The sequence below is a fragment of the Dermacentor variabilis genome, chromosome 9, assembly GCF_050947875.1.
Source record: "Dermacentor variabilis isolate Ectoservices chromosome 9, ASM5094787v1, whole genome shotgun sequence".
Taxonomy (NCBI): Eukaryota; Metazoa; Arthropoda; class Arachnida; order Ixodida; family Ixodidae; genus Dermacentor; species Dermacentor variabilis.
The window spans coordinates 21,641,503-21,662,901 of NC_134576.1; the positions used below are offsets into that span (position 1 = coordinate 21,641,503).

Genomic DNA, 21,399 nt, shown 5'->3' on the forward strand with positions numbered 1-21,399 from the left:
GTGCGACCTTATGTATAAGAATGCTCATAAGCGAAGAATGGAGACTGTCGAAGGTGACTAGTGATGACCACTCATGTCTGAGTATGCGATCCATTGCTTCGTCAATGGCGGTGTCTCAGTTATGCATGTGCAGGTGATGGCTAACTCACAGATTGTGGCACATTATCTGTTTTTCCCCACTACGATATATGGTGCTACTGTGACATTTTTATGTGTCACACTTCTTTGTGTACTACTAGCAATTCCTCAGTTAAAACTTTATTTCGAAGTTAGCACTTGTGCTCGTCATATTCATTTTGTGTATGTCATTTCTGTGTGCTAGAAAGTTTGGTCATGAAACAACAATTAGCTTGATCTCTCACAATAGAATAATATTGCAACAATCCAGATTCATTATACACTGTCTCCTATTAGCATGCAATGGCATCAAGCAATGTGCCAGTTTACAATACCAGAGAGCGAAAGAAAACTAAAATAGAATAATAAGGTCTTGGAGAACAAGTCAGGTGCAACGGAGATTCTGTTTTATTTGAAGATCAACCATTAAGCAGCTCAGGGCTTCATGGCGAAACAAACTACACACTTTCTCTGTGTTATCTGGATAGCTCAACTTTCCAAGGCAGCAGAAAAAACATGAAATAAGCCTAATAGATATGCAAACACTTTAGTGCATTTAGTAAGCGAATCAAACATAAGAAACAAGGCAAAAATACATAACAGACACAGTAATGCAATATAGTATACTCTGTACAAGTCATATTTATGACTCAAGGACCAGCTATATGCTATATCAACATCGTCGTTAAAGTCAATCTGAGAACAGTGTCGAGGGCATAGTTGCAATAGAGCATAGGTGGAGCTTGTGACATGTGCCTTTGTTTTCCTTTTGATTGGGTATATTCTTTATAGCACATTGCTATAAGCAGGATATGCAAAGTTCTTATTTGAAAGTGCGTGTCTTCCTTGCTTGGTCTGATGGTTTGACAGACCACTAATACGAACTGCTCTTCCTGCATGCATCGCCAGCAATATACTTGGAAATTAAACTTGCTGAAATCCAAGTACAGCACTCAGCCGAGCCCCTTGATTTTTACGATGCTGCACAGCAATAACGACACGAACGACTACTAATAGAGTGCACCCATTTGAGTGCCCAAAAGATATGACAAGCAAGTGGGGCTATTCGAAAGAATGTTCAATGCACTCGTGTGAGGTGTGTTCATATTAGACTTGGTGCACTCGTGGCCTTTGCAATGCAAACCAACATGCAGCCTAACCACGGCACATATGACTTAGTGTAAAACCGGTTTGTACACTTAATGCACTGACGGAAAATAGTAGGCTTGGTTTGTCCTCTCCTAGCTTGGGGAAGCGAACAACAAAACAGGGCAAGAACTGCTGACTGCTAAGCTCTTGCGAAAAAGCAAATCCTCAAAAGCAGGCTCTAGTGTAGCACCCGCTCAGCAAATGTACAGGCATCCACTGTTTTTGTGCTCCAACAGCAAACTTCAGCATACCAACGTACGCTCTCAGCATTTAGCGTTCATAAACAGCAATTCATTTCATGTACAACCTTGTGATTGACAAAGTAAAAGGGTTGCTTAATGATCGACAAAAACGGCTGAAGAAATGGGCCATAAGTACGCAGAATCTGTTCTGCCACGTGGAAAAATAAATAAATAAATAAATAGAAAGAAACTGTCTCAACTGCTCTGAAAATGGCTAAGGCTGACTTGCAACTTAGGCATCTGTACTTTGCACATCGTTAAAGCAATTGAGCGCTGATTTACCAGTTTTATCAGATTAGTGAAAATTCATTCATCCCCCCCAGCATTATAGGATCATAAACAAAGTTCGAATTTGTAAAATGCTGAATTGGTAAAGAGGAAAGCCACAATAAACAAATAGCTTAGCATACTACAACAAGCATTATCGTGAAATAAAATAAATCCTTTCAGGAAACTGAACCACGTGGGTGCTTCACATTGCAAAAGCGTCTAAAATGAAGTCATGAAGTCAACATATACAGTGGTTGTAGTTGCCTGAGCAGCCCACTCAGAAACTCAAGCTGAAGTCAGAGCTCGAGCAATTAACACAAGCAACAAATGCGATCGTAGCAGTGGCTGGGCAGATGGAGGTAAAGATGTCCACATTGTCATTCTGACTCTAATTTTTCATCCAACTGCAGCAACCAATTCATGTTGAACTAGGACTGAACATGTACAAAAGACAACAATCATGTGATTTCTTCAGTACTTGATAGAAATAAATATGCTTCAGGTTGATTCAGAGGCTCAGACAGTTAAACAGCAAATGGAGCATTCGCATAAGCGCTCAGAACAGCGTGTAGTTCGAAACATAGACAGAAATGGTCTAGTGATACAACGGGCCCATGCTGCCAAAAGCATTATATATAAATATGCACATTTAGATGACCACGCTTTTACTGTTAAAAAGCTGCACAAAATAAAGCACAGTCGACGTTCCATACACCTCTGATGAGAAATTTCTCGAAACATAAGTAACAACAACACATAATAAAGCACTGCAGTTAAAGAAGAAACTTATTTTTGAGAGAGGGAACTACGTCCAATAAAATGCAGCTGTGAGTTGTTTCCAGTAGATGTGTTCGCAAAAACGCAGACTGACTCACAGGGGCTAGTGCTTCGTGTGGAGTAGCTATGTGCTCCAAGTCATATGACCAACCATTTGTTTGATCTGATCTTTCGTGCTCACGGAAGTATTTTCAAGCATTTCACGGAATCACAAAAGATTTTGTGAACATAAAAAGTTTTTCAGGTTGCCAGATAAAACTTATACGCGGCTTCTTAGAAGCACTGATTTTTGGAGCCTGCGATATCATAACACTCCACTGCGTCATCAGACTGTAAGCAAGAATGCATATGCTTCTTACACATAAAGCTTCCAACTTTGAAGAGGGGAAATGTCCACTGCTTCGCTACTGTTAAGGCGTGAAAAAAAATAATGTTCGTTGTTTGGATTGCGTGTTCTGTTCCTGTTCGATAGTGTACAGATACTAAACAAAGTTTATAGTGCAGTCTCTTGTACAAGCTGCAATGTTTCTGATGGCCTACAAGGCCTTTACTCAGCTATGTGAGACAAACAATGCTGTGAAACCGCCCGGGTAGATGCAAAGGCTCGTTGCATGGCAGCATTTCAGAGTGCTGGCAATGCTACCGCTGTGCTCATTACAGAATGGCCCGCAAGCTGAGGTCATCCAAACATCTTGCAACAAGTGTCTTGTGGTGCAGCACTCTGTATCCATATGTGTATATGTAACACAACACTATGACTGCTCTCATGCAGCGTCTGTCCTAGTGCAAACTACTGCAGGGGCCGAGGAAGCATCGCAGCTCCTAAGCTGACCCCGCCTTGCATAGGTTCGTGCACGACCACTGACAACGTGCTCCGCATGCTGCGCCAATGCAGCAACCTATGCGCACTGCAGCTAAATGTTGGTCAGCTGGGGTACAAGCGGGCCATCCCGGTGAGCGGGGGTCGCGCATCCACACTGGAAGACATTGCTTTTGCCGACGCGCTGCGCTGGCGGTCAAACAACGCGGACACGTAGTGCCATTCGGCGGCCAGCGCTAAGCTCATACCCTCGCACGGACCAAATACACCAGGCATGCGCCGCCATGCGCCTGTGTTCACAGGTTGAAGAAGCCGAACTTGCTGGCGATGCCACCGACGTTGCGCTTCAACGACGACAGGTGCTCGGTGACCGACTGTGTGACGTTCTGGATGCTGCGAACATATCCCTCGGCCCCGTCGCCTGCGTCACGCAGCGAGGCCACGATTTTGCGTCGTGGTGAGGCTTCGCTTTCAATCCCCGTCTCCGGGTAGTCCCTGCACATAGATTGAGTGCTGCAGATCAACCCACCATAAAAAGGTATGATCAATATTCAGAAAACAAAGAAAGCAATGAGGTAAAGTGCGGTGGTTGTGTAGGGTCACACAAGAAGATGGAAAAAATGATACAGAAAAAAAAAACACACAGTGCTGCGCAATGCAAGAATGAGCTATTCATTAGCTGATCCTAAAAGGGTGTGTAGACAGAACATAGAAACTGACTCGAGACTTTATTGCAGATAATTACGTTGAAATTACGCGTGTAATTCTCTATTCAGTCTATTCTTAATCCAGGTGGACCTTCCGAGAGCGTTTCTTTTATAATGAGAAAATCAGGAATCCTACAAAATAGTTCTATTTCGAGGGTAAGAGGACATACAAGGAAGAAATCTCTTCTAGAAGCTGTTTACTTCAACTATGTAGACACTCCAAGCGCATCTGCGCCGCCGCCATTGCCGTGGGGTTCCGTATAAAGTCCAAGTGCGATAATATCGACGCCGCGCGCCGTATGTGCGAGCGAAGGCTTGCGAGGGTGAAGCGGCGATCGCGGCTCAATCTCGCGCATGCAAGGCATGGTAGCAGGGAGGAAGCGCGCCGTCTTCCGCTGCGCGCAAGGCTCCAGTGGGCAGGAGGGTTCTAGTTCAAGCGGCAGCGCGCAAACGCAAACGCCCAGGCCGCTGTATCTTGAAAGCCACCTGCGACGGGGACAGAGTCCGCCGCGCACTGTGTTTTCGCGACTTAATTCGCGTTATGTCCCCTTTACGCGCACCAGATCAAGACGCGATCGTCGGCTCTCCTCGCGCACTTGCACTCGCACATACAGTACAGACAAAAACGGCGTAAGAACGGCACCGAGAGCGGCGCTGCTGCACCGGCGTTGAGAGCGCCTCATGCGGGACAAAATTCAACTAGCGGGTGGTACGCCTGGTACGCCTCTCCCATCTCTCGTTCGCACCGCCTTGATTGACTCTTGCACTGCGCGTGTTTGGGCACGTTTCGTACCGCGCGCGGTGTGTGCCTACGTGTGTGTGCGTGTACGTTTTATTCGAAGGACGATGTACAGTCTGTTTCACACTCAGGGGAAAACTCGGTGCGCATTGCATCGCGATGCGGCGAGCGCTTGAGTCAGGCGTTGCCAGCAGTGCGCGCAGGCGCACGTGCTCGAATGGCGGGGTCTTCAATGGCATCGTCTGCTACGGCGGCGCGCGCTGGATGCATTGTCGGGAAGCGTTCTACTGTCAGTTGCAGTGCGCCGATCTCATCGTTACTGCGTGAAATGAGCCGGTATTCTTTACTAAGCGTTGTGCGGTGCCCACTGATACGCCTCGAAGGTAAGTTCATCGCTGAAAAGTGCAGGGCAGTCACAGACGACGTACTGATTCCATACATTCTTGACGGCCCGTTCCTGGAAGGCGACTATATATTCTAACACGATAGGCCGCCGATCCACACTGCTCGTGTTGTGCATGAACTGCTGGAAGAGCGCGCCGTCACTCTCTTAGAGTGGCCGCCTCAATCCCCGGGCGCCAACATCATTTAAGATGTATGGGGCTCGTTGAAAGTATCGCTGGCGCACCATCCCCTCTATCAGTCCCCCGAGGATAGGCTTCGATCCACCATTGTCAGCGACTGAGACGTGTTGCGAATGAACAAATCTCTGATCAAGTCACTCTACACTTCAATGCCTTCCAGGATAAGCGCTGTCATCACTGCCGCTGGGGACATGACGAGATACTAACTGAAGTTCGGAGCGTGACGTGTCCGATTCCCCGCCGCCGGGCAGGGTCTGTCTGGTGTAATTATTGATTGTTGAGAAAAATCACTTCCGGCTCATTGTCTTAACCTAAAACATTCCTTTAATCGCATATGTTTGTTTCATCGTGTTCATCTTCCATAGTTATCATTGTTGAGTGCTTTGTTTTCCTTTCGAGTCAAATAAAGACTGAGCACGTTGCGCGCACATCTTGGTGCGTCTTGTCGCTGCTCATTACGGTAGCACACACAGTGAATATACGTGCACGCGCTCTGTACCCCGGTCTTTCGAATGAACAAACGATCGAAGCATGCTGTCAAAAGAAGTTCGTGGAACTCCATTATCGCCAATGAAGGCTCAGAGTTTGGCGTCGCACAACGTTTAGTAAAGAACGTCAGCTCAGTTCCCACAGTACCGATGAAATCGATGCACTGCCCCTGACAGTAGCACGCTTCCCGACAATGCGGCCAGCGCACGCCGCCGTAGCAGACGGCGCAGATCACGACTCCGCCCCTCGAGCGTCTGCGCCTACTCGAGCTGCTGCCGCCGCACTCCATTGCTTGCCGCATCGCGATGCAGTACGTTACGAGTTTTCCCCTAAGTGTGAAACAGACTGTACACGCTTCTATTTGCCTTTAAGAAGATCGGTACGCTTGACGATTATTTTTATGGCTGCAATGCGGCGAAAGGGCAGCGTCTGCTTAGCCATGTAAGTGACGCTGAGCAGGTAATTGGAAACGACATCGTATGTGCCGCCGGAAAAATCGTCGGCACATACGATGCGGCACATACATATAAAATGTTTGCTACAAATCCGTGTTGTATCTGATGGCGACAACGGACATCCATCGATACTGTGCGGAAATAAACAAGATATATCGCTGCATAGCACAAGTACGACATGCGCACACAACTTTAACTAGTACGTCCCCTACAATATAGAATAGAGGCAGCAATGTAAATATCTTGGCCATTTTTAACAGTGCTCAAGAGACGGAAGTTGAAAGTATTAGTAATCATTTCTGCTTCAGCAATATGCTGGCGCGCCTAAGACGCGGGCGTGTATTGTCCAGTAACTCGACTGATCGGTGCAGTGGTGATGCAGGAATGAACTCCGGTCATGTTCAATGCATCGTGCACATATACAATTTCTCGGCACGCGTGAACTTCGGCCACTGCTAGCGCATACAACAAAACTGGTTTCCATTCTTGGGCAGCGCACACACAAACGAAACACGAGAAAGAAGACAGGGCAAGCGCTGGTCGAATTGAAAGTTTTTATATGAATAAAATGATTATATACCAAGTAATTATTAAATTCATGCGGGTTACATATAAAAAACGTCATACACTCAGGAGTGATCAATGAACGAGCTCGCTTCGTTTGGCAGTTGTTTACTTCGTTCGGCGCACCGCAGTAATCCATGTCTGTCATCTGATGTTTTTGTACCATTTTCTTGTGAATCGGCAGAATTTCACTGGTTACATCAACCCTTTCGTGTTTACATTGCTGACGTGACAATTAACAGCAAAATTATAATTTCCGGTCATCCGAAGAGGCGCCGTCGCAAACAAGAGACGTTTCACGCGCAGCGCGAACTGAACGCGGGCGCGATCGTGAAGGGAAGCGGCGGCGGACAGAGTTTCTCACTATAACACCTAGAGGGAAATCTGGCGCCACCGTCTATGGGAGTTTCTTCAGGGGGCACCGTGCCAGCATGGGAATGACGGTATATGTGTCTGCGAGGCTCGTGTTGGCTGGTGTTGTAAGAGGCTTCGTCTAAAACGTGGATATGGCTACACAAATAACGCGTTTTCAAAGTAAAATCTTCATAAAATGTTTCTATTCACGCATATTACATCTTTACTCAAGTACAATGCATGACCAAGATAAGAAAAGCAAGAACAGACGACAAACTGCTCCAAAGCGAGCACGAACCTTGTCGTCTGTCCTCCAACTTTAGCGACCCGCTGATACTTTTTACGTAACATATAGTCGTACACGCAATAACAAGTTCTCATAGTTAAACAAAACATGTTTTTGCGTAATAATAAAGTTAAACAGCTTTTCACGTGCTGTTTTAGTAGAAAATGAATCATTGTGACAGACGAAATGGTGCTTGCCAAACGCGTCTTCAAGGTGTCCTGTCTCTCCGAGAACGATGCCAATCCGAAGTCACAATATACCGGCATTCCCACGCATACCACAGCGCAGCAGCGCCAGATTTCCCTCTAGGTAATGTAGTGAGAAACTCTATGGCGGCGGAAACCTACACCCGCTGGAGGGGAAATCGTTCCGCCAGGGGAGAAACGAGCGCTGGCGTCTAGGATGAAACTTGGCTTGCGGACGTCCATACAGAGGGAAACACACTGTCAGTTTCAGCTTCTGGTATTGCGTTAGACGCTCCGAAACGGCAGCCGGAACTCAGGCGTTGTGCCCTGCCGAACCGCGTCGGAGCGGACGCCCAGCGTGCGACAAACTGGGTAGGTAGGTTTTCATCGTCCGACTACCGCACCGTCCTTTGGCCGCAGCCAATGACAGCGCGGCTGGCGTGTAACGTCATCTGCCGTTTCCTCCACCGGTGGGCGGCACCGGTGGGCGGGGTTCTCGCTGTTTTTTTTTCTTTTTTGACGGCTATAATTCGTTTCTGACATGAAATAGTTGCGAATTCAGCAATATTATCCCGAGCGTGTGCCCCTTCTGCAAAGCAGGGCCTAAAGTATACTCGTACGATGTTACTGGCGATCTTGGGAGCCGCGATGTTAGGGTATTTCGCAGGTATAGACAGCACACGCCGGCTGACTTAGCGAGGCTGCTCGCTTGGCTTGCATACTTGCCTTCCGCATCGACGGGCGTCGACTACACCAATCGTATTTAATTACTGGCGACATAACTAGTGCTTCGACCAGGTGGCTGGAACGCGGGACTTACGGCGTGGGACGGCCGGAGCACAAAACGCCGCAAAAAAGAGATGTGCGACTTAGACTGGGACCAAACGTAGACTGAGTTTATTTCCCGTAGAGGGGAAGAGAACACGGAGCAGCACACAATGTTGGGCGCGGCGTGGCGCCAGTGGTCAGTTAGTTTCGAAACTGAAACACAAGATGCAACATCACCTCTCCCTCAAAAAAAAAAGTGAAGCTCTCCCCCTCGTTTCGAAAAGCGAGTACTTGAGACCAAGTGTCGTACAGACCAGATATTGTATACTTGTATTTGTATACTTGTATACACTTGTATATACAATGTATGTAATGTTGTGCGAGAACCCGTACAATAAATTTGTCAGTTGTTACGTAAGTAGACAATTGTTAAGGCCATGGAAAGGAAGCACACTATGCTGTGTTTCAGACATCTGGAGCAACGCTGTGGAGGCTAGAGAGACCTTTTTGCAGTGGCTGCGTCCACCCTTCGAAGCAGTTCGATGTTCTTGGTCGCAATAGTGGCAAACTTTCTTTAAATTATGGGGTTTTACGTGCCAAAATCACTTTCTCATTATGAGGCACGCCGTAGTGGGGGACTCCGGAAATTTCGACGACCTGTGGTTCTTTAACGTGCAGCTAAATCTAAATACACGGGTGTTTTCGCATTTCGCCCCCATCGAAATGCGGCCGCCGTGGCTGGGATTCGATCCCGCGAAACTTTTCTTTATATAGGCTCAGTATTGAATGAAGAAAGCGTTAATCTTTAGAAACAAACTGTGGTATACTAGAGGGAATTCTGGCGCTGCAGTCATTGTACCACCATGGGAATGAAGGGAAGTACATGGATTTGTATGACCTTCGTGCTTGTGGATTCAGACGTTCTTGTGGCTTTGTATATTCCGCTATATAAATCTTGTTGTCATAAATTTCAGCGCAATATATACTCTTCGAAGTGCAAAAGACGCCGCGAACACGCACAATTGCTATTAATTGTAACGATTGAGCTTGTCCAGGTGGCCAAATCGAAACGCGCTAAGTGTCTCAAGGTATTATGAAAAGCTATATCTCAAGGCACTGGCATGCCCGCAATAAATTCTTAAAGGCGTTTCATTTGCTTGTCGATACATGCGTCAGTGGCTTAATGGTTTCAATATCAGGCGTCTGTGCTAGAGTTCCTGTGTTCGAATCCGGCCGGAGGACAATTTTAATGATGTTTATTAAATTATTTATTACGCAGTACATTGTTCAAAATCACGAATCTAAAAAGTCACAAAGCCGTTTGAAGCCCAAAGGACGAAGTTTAGGCAGAAATCCATGTACTTCCCATTATTTTCATGCAATGGTACAACCGCTCTCATTGCAGCTCCCGTAGACACTTGCGCCAGTTCCTTCTCGTAATTATTGTACGAAACTCTATGGTATACGGCTAACTAACGCGTTGTTTTAGATAATTTTTTTCGCTGCGTTTCTTTTAGGTTTTTTTTATTCGCAGTCTGGTCGCAGCAGCCTCACGTGAACTCGCGCGAGCGTTCACGTTGGCCGTTGGCGCGAAGCATGGATGGAACGATAAGTTCTCGTCACCGAACTTCTTACGTAGCTCCCACAGTGTTGCACCTGATGTCTGAAACGGAGTATACATACAGTGTGTAGCTTGAAAAGAACTATGACTACATAACAGCACAGTTTGGTGAACTGGAAGCATCCTCATAGACTGGAAAAAGCCAAGTATCTGTACCTACCACAAACATTACTTCTTTTTTTTTTTTCAACAGCAGGCACTATTACGTTTTACATGTTCAGGACATGTTCAAAAGTTTTCTTCAGACATATCTTTGGTTCCCTTTATTTTCTTCGAACACAGGAATGAACATAATGAAAAGAACATTGCACACAGCACTCATATTACGTATACAAAGAAGGCAATGCTATATAATACACTTGTACCTGTCTTGTGGAAACGAAAGAAGCGAAGCTCGCTCGATTAGCTGAAGACATTTAAACACTGACGCAAGATACATATTGCATTTAAAAGAAAGACAGCCAGGTGTCCGCCTCGGATGCAGGGTGGGTGGCTCATTCGCTCTGAGCCGTGTGATGGTCAATTGACCGATGTAGCCTTCGTAAGTTTTCTTACTGCACGTTTAAGCTGCAAGATGCAAGAAAGAAATCATTTTTTACGGATACTACACAACCAAGCAGTTGGTACTATCTTCGTAATATTTGTCAAAAATGCGCACGATGTCTTCATAAGCAGCCTTAGCCGGGTTCGCTTGCAACGCAAGGTCATAATACAAACGCTGCTCCTCGACGCCCAAGTTTTTGAGTTGAACGGCTTTCGTCCGGTAGTGCCTCGCCTCCCGTCGCCTGAGGAAACGTGTGAAAAGAGCGCTTCCACGTTAGCCAAGGTACAGTAGGAGTACCAGGCGTAGCAAGGAATGGCGGCGGCGCAGGTGCGAACGCCGTGCTCGGAACGCAGAACAAAGGAGGCGAAGAAGATGCCGTCGGCGGAGCAGAAGTAGCGGAAGCCGGCAAAGTTGCCTCCATGCCGGACGTAGAGGAGAAGTCGAGGGGCCGAGGCGCAAAGCGCTGCAGAAAACATGTGCGACGGCGACTGGGCACAAACGTAGACTCAGTTTATTTCCAATAGAGGGGTAGAGAACATGCCGCAGGACACAATGTTGGGCGCGGCGTGGCGCTAGCGGTCAATTCGTTTCGTAACCGAAACAAAAGACGCAACAATAAGTGTAATATGTTAATCGTGTTGGCAAAAATAAGCGCTCTTCGACGAGCTCGGGCTGGATCGCAAGCGCCGTCGGCCGCGGCGTCCGCCGAGCTAGACCTACCGGCCCTATCGATGGCCGTCAGCGGTGGCGTCATTGGACAACGTGCCGTTGTGAAGGGTTTTGTCGCTCGCCATGGTAACAGTGTTCGCGTAAGGAAAAGAAAGCCTTGTCGAAAGTTGATTATATTGTGTTTGTCTACGAGCTGTTGGATACGGACCCTTTTCCTGGCATCACTCAAGTTCGCCGACCACATCCAATCGCCGTCGCATTCTAATTATTGTGCGCCGAGGCGCTTCTACCACGTTACTGGACCCGTCAGACAGGTTTGCGACCCCCCCCCCCCTCATGCGCCACACGTCGAGCTATTATGCCTACACCCCCCCCCCCCCTTCTGCTTGACTCTTCCCGAAAGTGCAACGGTAGGCTGGCACGGTCCCGAGCAAAGCTGTTTTGCGACTCTGGAAGGCCGTTCGAGAAAAACCCGTCTCCTCCAGCTGAGCGTTTGTGGCGAGGAGGCGACACCGGAGGCAAGTCAACCCTCGGACAATGAAGCCCTTGGAGCGTCCCCATTGGCCGAATGTGACGGCACTTGCACGGGCGCCTACCATTGGAGGAAAATGATGACACCTGAACTGGCTCGACGATTGGGCGAAAATGACATGACCCCGAGAGACCGAAGGGGTTAAAATCGGCAGACAGGCAGAAGAGTTTTTTTCGTTCTTCCTGCCACGGGCCGCAGCGTCCGATTTGCTGCCGGCCATCGATGGCTTTATGACTCTTCATTAATTTGTATTATTACTGAAAATAATGTAAATAAACCTTCAGTTCTCAAGATCCTCCTCAACGTCGGCCAACTCGCGCACTCAACGGGAAGATCTAATAGAGCATACGAAGTATTCCGAGCAAGCAAGCTCGGGCGTTGGATTTGGGCAGAGCTTACGCCTAGTTCGCCCGTTCGGATGCAAGGCCCGTGCATCGTCGTATGCCGCGTGCCAGAGCATGCAGCGCCGCACGTCGGATCGGACACAGAATCATAGCGCATGTCTCTTCATGCTTACAGCGCGCCGCACGGCGTTTTCGCCCTTGGACTTTACGCGGAACATCACGGCGACAGCAGAAATACGCCTGGAGTGTCCGTGTCATTGCTATCACAATAAAAAAGACGACAAAATCAGACACATATTTTAAGCAATTTTTGACAAGACGCGTTACGTTTCAGATAGAGAACTTAATTAAAGGAATACACAGAGGGCAGCATGAGCTAGTATGTTGTAGCCTGCATGGTGAGTGACGATAGTTGCAAAACATGGATGCACCATGGTACAAGTACAGCATTATGATTACACTTGAGAACAACCAGCCGCAATGGTGGCAATGACCAGCAGTGATTTGGAGCAAATTTTGCAGCAGGCGAAATGGCGCTTTGTAGCAGCTGGCCCCATGTTCTCAACACATATAAACACACAATAGGATATACTAAAGCTGAGCTGCGGAAATATTTTGTTGAAATGTGATTTTATGTCCTTATGTTTTGCTTGATTATTCCTATTTTATTCTCAACGTTTGTATGACCATTTGTGCGTCTCTATTTACGATTTTATTGTTTAATTTTATTTTTTTGCAATAGATTGTTACACTCTGTATGTATAACTGGTGAATGTTTTCTCTTTATTGACTACAACTATTGTATGTGTGTCTGATTTCTGTACCACTCGTGTGCTACTGCTTGTAGGGGTTTTCTGGACATAGTCAAGCTGCTCATGCAGCTTTTTGCCAGAAAACCCTCCAGTTGAACCTGGAAAATAAACTTACTTACTTACTTTTTCTAGCAGGTGGTCGAAGAAAAAATCACGTCAAAAACCAAATACACTGCTTAATACTTAGAAATAAACATCTTTTGAATTACCAGAGAACGGCAATAGCAAACTGCAGAACGAAAACAAATATGTTAACTCTTTGATTACCGCGTCTATAGAAATTGAATTTCATAGCCAGTTTTTCCACGGACTGTTAAACTTTCGCATTCAAATTATTCTACCAGCAACGAAATGCATCGTCTGAAATGACGATTAAACTGTCACATCTTACAATTTTTGCCCATTTTGGGCAGTGACAAAATAAAACATCGACTAAAGGTATCAATCGTCGAAGCATGCCTCGAATGCTTGTGGGATTTCCTCAGTAAACCAACACAAGATCTGCGCTTCAGTCGACCGGTGTGAGCTTACGTATCAATCGTCACTTACAGCACACACATAGACGAGGGACAAAAAAGGAAGACGAAGACAAGCGCTTGTCTTCGTCGTCCTTTTATTGCGAAAGCAATACTGCTCGCACTTTCGGCCCATCGGTGGCCGTGGCGCCTCCTTACACAGCTGCGCGTCACGTGACCGTTTGACGTCACGCCAGACCGAGAGACAGGGCCCCAGCTCGCGGACTCTATGCTGGAGGCGAAGCCCTGCGCGCCACTGCTGCGGCGCTACCGAGAGAGGGCGCTCGCTGGTGTGACGTCACGCTAGGAGGATAAATGGGGCTACAGCTCGGCTCCTCGCAGTGGTCGGCGCGCTGCCTTGCGCTATGTCGGGTGATGTATAGGCATAAGTTTAACAAAGGGCAACCATGTCCACACCATCAGCCGAACCAAGGCGCAGCCAAGGGTATTGCTTTCGCAATCTTCCAGGCTGAACCAAGCTAAGCCTTCAGCCAATTTTTTGTCCCTCGTCTATGTATGCGCTGTCATCATCATCAGCCTAGTTACGCCCACTGCAGGGCAAAGGCCTCTCCTACACTTCTCCAACAACCCCGGTCATGTACTAATTGTGGCCATGTCGTCCCTGCAAACTTCTTAATCTCATCCGCCCACCTAACTTTCTTCCGCCCCCTGCTACGCTTCCCTTCCTTTGGAATCCAGTCCGTAACCCTTAATGACCATCGGTTATGTTCCCTCCTCATTACATGTCCTGCCCATGCCAATTTCTTTTTCTTAATTTCAGCTAAGATGTCATTAACTCGCATTTGTTCCCTCACCCAATCTGCTCTTTTCTTATCCCTTAACGTTACACCGATCATTCTTCTTTCCATAGCTCGTTGCGTCGTCCTCAATTTAAGTAGAACAATTTTGTAAGCCTCCAGGTTTCTGCCCCGTAGGTAAGACACAGCTATTATACACTTTTCTCTTAAGGGATAATGGCAACCTGCTGTTCATGTGGGCTCGTCGGCTGGCCGCCAGTCAACATGACCAACCCGTTGCTTTTTTACATGCAGGTCAGTAACAAGGCTTCTACTGTTAAATCCAGCGATAGATGTTTCATCCAGCTGACGTGCCCACGCAGCCTTTGTACGCTCTGTTTGGTTGTTCATGATTTTGTCTTCTCTCTTCTTATGCTTTCTGGGGACGTAGAGCCCAATCCTGGACCTGAGGCTACGACTGATGAACTGTTAGTCGAACTACTTAATGGTCAGAAAAAAATAGAAAAACGGTTAGATCAAATTGAAATGAAACTAAAGGTGGTTGAGGAGTCGGCATTGGCTATTAAAGAAGTCAGCAAAAAAGTCTCTGGCCTCGAGAAAAGTGTGCAGAGGTTGCAGGAGAAATTTGTCGATCTAGAAGATCGTTCCAGGAGGAACAACCTTCTGGTTTTTGGGGTCAAAGAAACAGCTGCCGAAGCTCATGATGATCTGAAGCAAGCTGTGTTAGAGGGCGTGTTTAGGAGCGTTCTCGGTGTGCAAGTTTCCTCGGCTGAACGACTTCATAGGATAGGGCGCAGACACGGGACTAGACCACGCCCAGTCATAATCAAGCTTTTCGACCACCGCGAAAAAATGGCCGTACTACAGAATTGTTTCAAACTAAAAAACAAAGATATTTCGGTCTCGGAAGACTTCTCAGCGCCCGCAAGACTTAAAAGAAAGAAACTCTGGGATAGCGCCTGCGAAATTAGAGCTGCTGGGGGGAAAGTCCGACTAGTGTACGACAAAATTAGGATTAATGGCGAGCTATTCCGATGGGATGGCACAAGTGACAGAAGGATTCCCACAGGCAGACAAACTGAAGAAAGACGCCAGTCACAATGAACCCAAACAGATGCCCAAAAGCCGCTCCGTTTCATCAACCTTAATGCACGTAGCATCGTTAATAAAGCTGATGATATTGAAAGTATCATTTTAACACACAAGCCACATATTCTTATAATCACGGAAACTTGGCTTCACCCCGATATCTCCGACGAGGAAGTAACACCACCAGGTTACGGAATTCATCGTAAAGATAGAAGTTCGCGCGGCGGTGGTGTTGCAATTCTTTATCAACAGTCACTACTCGTGTCTAGGTTACCTGATATACCTGCTAATGAGTGCGTGCTCATTAAAGTATATTTCGATGGGCACACTGTAATTGTAGGAGCCTTTTACCGTCCCCCTACTCAAGATAACTTCTTTCTCGAGCTTAACGAATTAGTTTGTTCTAGCAAAAGCTATTCTTGTAATGTCCTCCTGGGTGGTGATTTCAATATGCCTTCAATCGACTGGAGTACCGATTTTCCTGAGCCCCTTTCTAGTGCTGCTGAACTTTTGTCGACCTCGTAGTATTCCATGATTTAGATCAGTTAGTAAAAGAACCCACGCGCATTCAGAATGATACAGCTTCAATTTTAGATCTATTCCTTGTAAGCAATGCAGTGCTCAGTCGTGATCCCGAAGTACATATTTTTGACGGTATATCTGATCACAAACTGATATCTTTAACACTTGAACTTGGCTGTCCGACTGAAACCAGGAAAAAAAGGTGCCTCGTTCCAAACTTTTGCCACGCTAAGGACGTTGACATATTGGACGCCATGGATAGGTCGCTGGATGATTTCATACTTCTTTCTGAATCGGGCACGTGCTGTGTGAACGAGCTGTGGTGCTTCTTTAGGAACCTAGTCTTAAAATGCGTCAGGGACTTTGTTCCAATGAGACTAAGCAATCAACAGCGCACACGCCCATGGATTACAAAGGAGATAGTGCGGCTGGAACGGAAGGCTAAACGAATAAGAAAACAGCACCGTCGGTGTACCACAGAGGACAATGCCAGTAAACTTTCCAACATACGTCTGCAACTAAAGGCAAGCATTAAAAAAGCAAAGGAATACTATCAAAGTGTATCTTTGAAGAATTTTCTGCTGTCTTCCCCGGCAAAGTTCTGGCGTCATTTTTCTTCGAAAAAGCAACCCTTGTCTAGCTTCTGCATCGACGGGGATACCGTAACTGATAAAAGTTTGATAGCAAAGTCTTTCAATCAATTTTTCTGTTCGGTATTTACTGATGACGACGGTCGTAAACCAAGCTACCTTCCAGTTGATTGCCCGCCAATTGCAGATATCTGTGACCGAAGAAGGCATTTTATCTCTCTTGTTAAAGTTGAATACAAAGAAATCGCCTGGAATGGATGGCATACCTACTGCCTTTCTCGTGAGATATGCCGAGTGGTGCTCAAAATATCTGTGCATCATATTTAGCAAGTCTTTATCGCGTGCGGAAGTTCCGGATGACTGGAAGTACGCAAAGGTTACCCCTATACCCAAATCAGAAAACAGGTCGCTTATCACTTCATACAGACCAATTTCATTGTTACCCACATGTGCAAAAACCTTTGAGCATATCATATTTAAACATATTTCGGTCTTTCTTAATGACAACAATATCATTGATCCCAGGCAGCATGGTTTTCGGAAGGGACTGTCTACAACAACACAGCTACTGGAAACTGTCCACGAACTCGCAGCAGTTCTAGATAAACAGGGCCAAACTGATTTAATATTCATAGATTTCGAAAAAGCATTCGACCGCGTGTCTCACACTAAACTGCTGTTAAAGCTACAAACAATACTTAAAAATGATTCTTTGATTTCATGGATTTCAGCGTATCTGTCGTTAAGGCGGCAAAGTGTGTTTATTGACGGCGCGCGTTCTGGATCAGCACCGGTTCGATCGGGCATTCCACAGGGGTCCGTCCTTGGGCCTCTTGCTAATTTTTGTCAATGACTTAATAAAAGAAGTAAACGTGAAAATACGTTTATTTGCAGACGACTGTATACTATATCAAGAAGTTAATAGCGTAAATGATCAGGTCCGCTTGAATTCTTCACTAGCCAAGGTAGAAGCGTGGTGTGCGACATGGCAAATGAATATTAACGCAAAGAAATCGGTTGCTATGTCAGTAACACGAAAACGCCACCCCTTAAAATTTTCTTACAGTTTCAGTGGTAATAATATATCTACGGTTAGTAGCTACAGATACTTAGGCCTCGTAATTTCATCCGACCTTAGATGGAACGACCACATATCTTTTATTTCAAAAAAGGCAATGCGCCAACTTGGTTACTTGAGAAGGTCGCTCCGACAGTCCACACAAAAAATCCGTCTTTTAGCGTACAAAACGTATATAAGGCCAATTCTTGAGTACGCCTCGGTAGTGTGGGACCCGTACACCCTGAAGAACATTACTCAATTGGAAAATATTCAAAGAAAATCTGTTAGATTCGTGTTTAACTGTTATAGTTGGCACGTATCCCCGACAGTTCTTATTAACGAAATTAACCTGGAAACATTAAAATTAAGGCGATATAGGGACCGTCTGAAATACATGTATTTACTTTACCATGATATGCTGGGGATAGATAAGGATATGTATATTACTTTAGTCACTAGGCGTGCAACACGATCTAATCATCACAAGAAAATAAAGAAATTTTCTTGCAGAACAAACGTATTTAAAAACACATTTTTTCCTCGTACGATAGGTGAGTGGAACGCGCTCTCTGCGAGTACAGTGGAATGCCCGACCGTCCAGTCATTCTGCAATCAGCTGAATAGCATTTAGACGATGGTATGTGTATATGTATGAATGTAATTCTTCTTTTTCCTTTTTGATTTACAATATACAGAAGTGCTATTTTCGCTTGCTTGTCATTACTATTTGTAGATTTCTTGCTGCTCAACCTACCGAGCATGCGCGATGTCTTTCAGCATACCAGTATGAATGCGACTCCTTGTTATCAATATCCCGTTGTTATCAATATGCTCTGTACAGCTTTTGCGGTTCAGCGAATATCCGTATTTTAAAATATATTGAAATTTTGTAATGCTTTTTTTGTGTTGGAATGCTCTGTACGGCTTGTGCGGATCAGGGAATATGTCTATTGCAATGTATTGAATTCTTGTAATGATTTTTGCTGTTAGTTTTTGTTTTCTTCATCTGTATATCGCACTGTCCACTCCTGCCCAAGGCCTAAGACTAAGGCCGGCAGTATCATGTAAATAAATAAATAAATGATCTGAAAATGCCTGCCAAACGCACCCCAGGCCATTCTTATTCTTCTGATTATTTCCGTCTCATGATCCGGATCCGCCGTCACTACCTGCCTTGAGTAGATGTATTCCCTTACCACTTCCAGTGCCTCGCTACCTATCGTAAATTGCTGTTCTCTTCCGAGACTGTTGAACTTTAGTTTTCTGCAGATTAATTTTTAGACCCACTCTTCTGCTTCGCCTCTCCAGGTCAGTGAGCATGCATTGCGATTGGTCCCGTGAGTTACTAAGCAAGGCAATATAATTAGCGAATCGCAAGTTACTAAGGTATTCTCCATTAAATTTTATCCCCAATTCTTCCCAATCCAGGTCTCTGAATACCTCCTGTAAACACGCTGTGAATAGCATTGGAGAGATAGTATCTCCCTGCCTGACACCTTTCTTTATTGGGATTTTGTTGCTTTCTTTATGGATGACTATGGTGGCTGTGGAGCCGATATAGATATCTTTCAGTATTTTTAGATACGGCTCGTCTACACCCTGATTCCGTAATGCCTCCATGACTGCTGAGGTTTCGACAGAATCAAACGCTTTCTCGTAATCAATGAAAGCTATATATAAGGGTTGGTTATATTCCGCGCATTTCTCTATCACCTGATTGATAGTGTGAATATGGTCTATTGTTGAGTAGCCTTTACGGAATCCTGCCTGGTCCTTTGCTTGACAGAAGTTTAAGGTGTTCCTGATTCTATTTGCGATTACCTTAGTAAATAGTTTGTAGGCAACTGACAGTAAGCTGCTTGGTCTATAATTTTTCAAGTCTTTGGCGTCCCCTTTCTTATAAATTGGGATCATGTTAGCGTTCTTCCAAGATTCCGATACGCTCGAGGTCATGAGGCATTGCGTAAACAGGGTGGCCAGTTTCTCTAGAACAATCTGCCCACCATCCTTCAACAAATCTGCTGTTACCTGATCCTCCCCAGCTGCCTTCCCCCTTTGCATAGCTTCCAAGGCTTTTTTACTTCTTCCGGCGTTACCTGTAGGATTTCGAATTCATCTAGACTATTCTCTCTTCAATTATCGTCGTGGGTGCCACTGGTACTGTATAAATCTCTATAGAACTCCTCAGCCACTTGAACTATCTCATCCATATTAGGATATTGCCGGCTTTGTCTCTTAACGCATACATCTGATTCTTGCCAATTCCTAGTTCCTTCTTCACTGCTTTTAGGCTTCCTCCGTTCCTGAGAGCATGTTCAAGTCTATCCATATTATACTTCTTTATGTCAGCTCTTACTCTTGTTGATTAACTTCGAAAGTTCTGCCAGTTCTATTCTAGCTGTAGGGTTAGAGGCTTTCATACATTGGCGTTTCTTGATCAGATCTTTCGTCTGCTGCGATCGCGCTGTAAGTGACGATTGATACCATGGAATACCAACTAGCCCCTACCCAAACCTTGGTGAGCTTACACAAAGCTTTTGATGTCAGGCGCAATGCCAAAAAGGTGGACGGAGAACTACGGACGCATGCACGGAAGCGGCCTGGAGGTGAAGGCCATAAGAGGTGCCTACACACTTACGACAGCCCTAAAAAATACGTTCACGGCTTTATCCGCCACAAAGAGATCCGAACAGTGCAGAAGATCGTCGCGTAACTCAGGAAACACAGATGATCTATCGATCCTTTAGCCCTGGACCATCCGTCTCCTCCTTCTGGACATTGGCTTCAAGAGCGAGAAACGTGGTAGGAACTCCTTGCGCATCGAGCGTGAGCACTTGTTGCGGTGGGAGCGCAAGTATCTTTATGAGATTGCTAGGTACAGGGAAGAAGGGCGCAATCCCCTAATTTATAATTAGTTGCGCAGCTTTCTGACCGGCCGGCAACAGTTCGTTTTCGCAAATAACTTTTCATCCCCTCTGTCTCTTGGGCTTTCTGGGGTTCTTCAAGGTTCTGTTCTTGATCCCTCCTCTTCTTAATCTACATTAATGACTTTCCTAATGACATATCTTCTAACATACGCCTATTTGCGGACGACTGTGTTATTTATCAACCCATTAACAATAGCTCAGATATCCCTGTCCTGCAGCGTGACTTCTGATATTGAAAGATATTCCATCTTGATGAAACGTAGGTCACGGCTGGCCACACAAAGAGTAAGGTCTCGGCTGATAAGACAGTCAAGTAGTCACGCGGCGCGTACTTGCGCGGCTTAACAACGGGCTCAAGCAGCCGTCGGGAAAATGACAGCGGCTGATCGTGACTCATGTTGGTAGTGAGGACGGACTTGCAGACGGTTGCCTGGGTCAGTTCCTCGGAAAGAAAACATGCGACTAACACGAGGAAATGGACGGCAACCGTTCCGAGACGTGGTTCACCTCGGTAGTCGAGAAGCTGCCACCGCGAAGCGTCATTGACATGGACAGTGCGTCCTACCACTCCAGGCACGGGGAGGAAATCCCGTCGCTGTCATGGTGGAAGGCAGCGATCCAAGGCTGCGTGGCCTCGAAGATGATCCCGTGCCATGCCGCCATGACCAAGAAGCCGCTACTTGACACCGTAGCCACCGTCAAGACTGAATTTATCAAGTACCGGGTTGACGCGGCTACTGAAAGACTTTGCTTTGTTATCCTTAGGCTCCCTGCTTATCACTGTTAGTTTAACCCCACAGAACTCATTCGGGCACAGATTAAGAATGGAGTGGCAGCAATGAACACCACATCAAGGCTAAGGATGTGCACAACCTTCTCCTTGCCGAAGTGGATAAAGTCACTGGGCCAA

At 46.1% G+C, this 21,399-nt stretch overlaps 1 protein-coding gene across 9 annotated transcripts in view; it reads right to left on the reverse strand.

Annotated features, from left to right (window-relative positions):
- Positions 1–502: 502 nt before the first annotated feature.
- The window catches only part of Cadps (calcium-dependent secretion activator 1), a 618,572-nt gene continuing 597,675 nt past the window's right edge, over positions 503–21,399 (reverse strand). For 8 of the 9 annotated variants that reach the window (XM_075704042.1, XM_075704047.1, XM_075704043.1 and 5 more), the window contains one exon: positions 503–3,870. In XM_075704042.1, coding sequence (XP_075560157.1) covers positions 3,672–3,870 — 199 coding nt within the window. In that variant the 3' untranslated portion in view covers positions 503–3,671. The remainder of the gene's footprint in view (positions 3,871–21,399) is intronic. The other variant, XM_075704048.1, reaches the window with a different exon arrangement.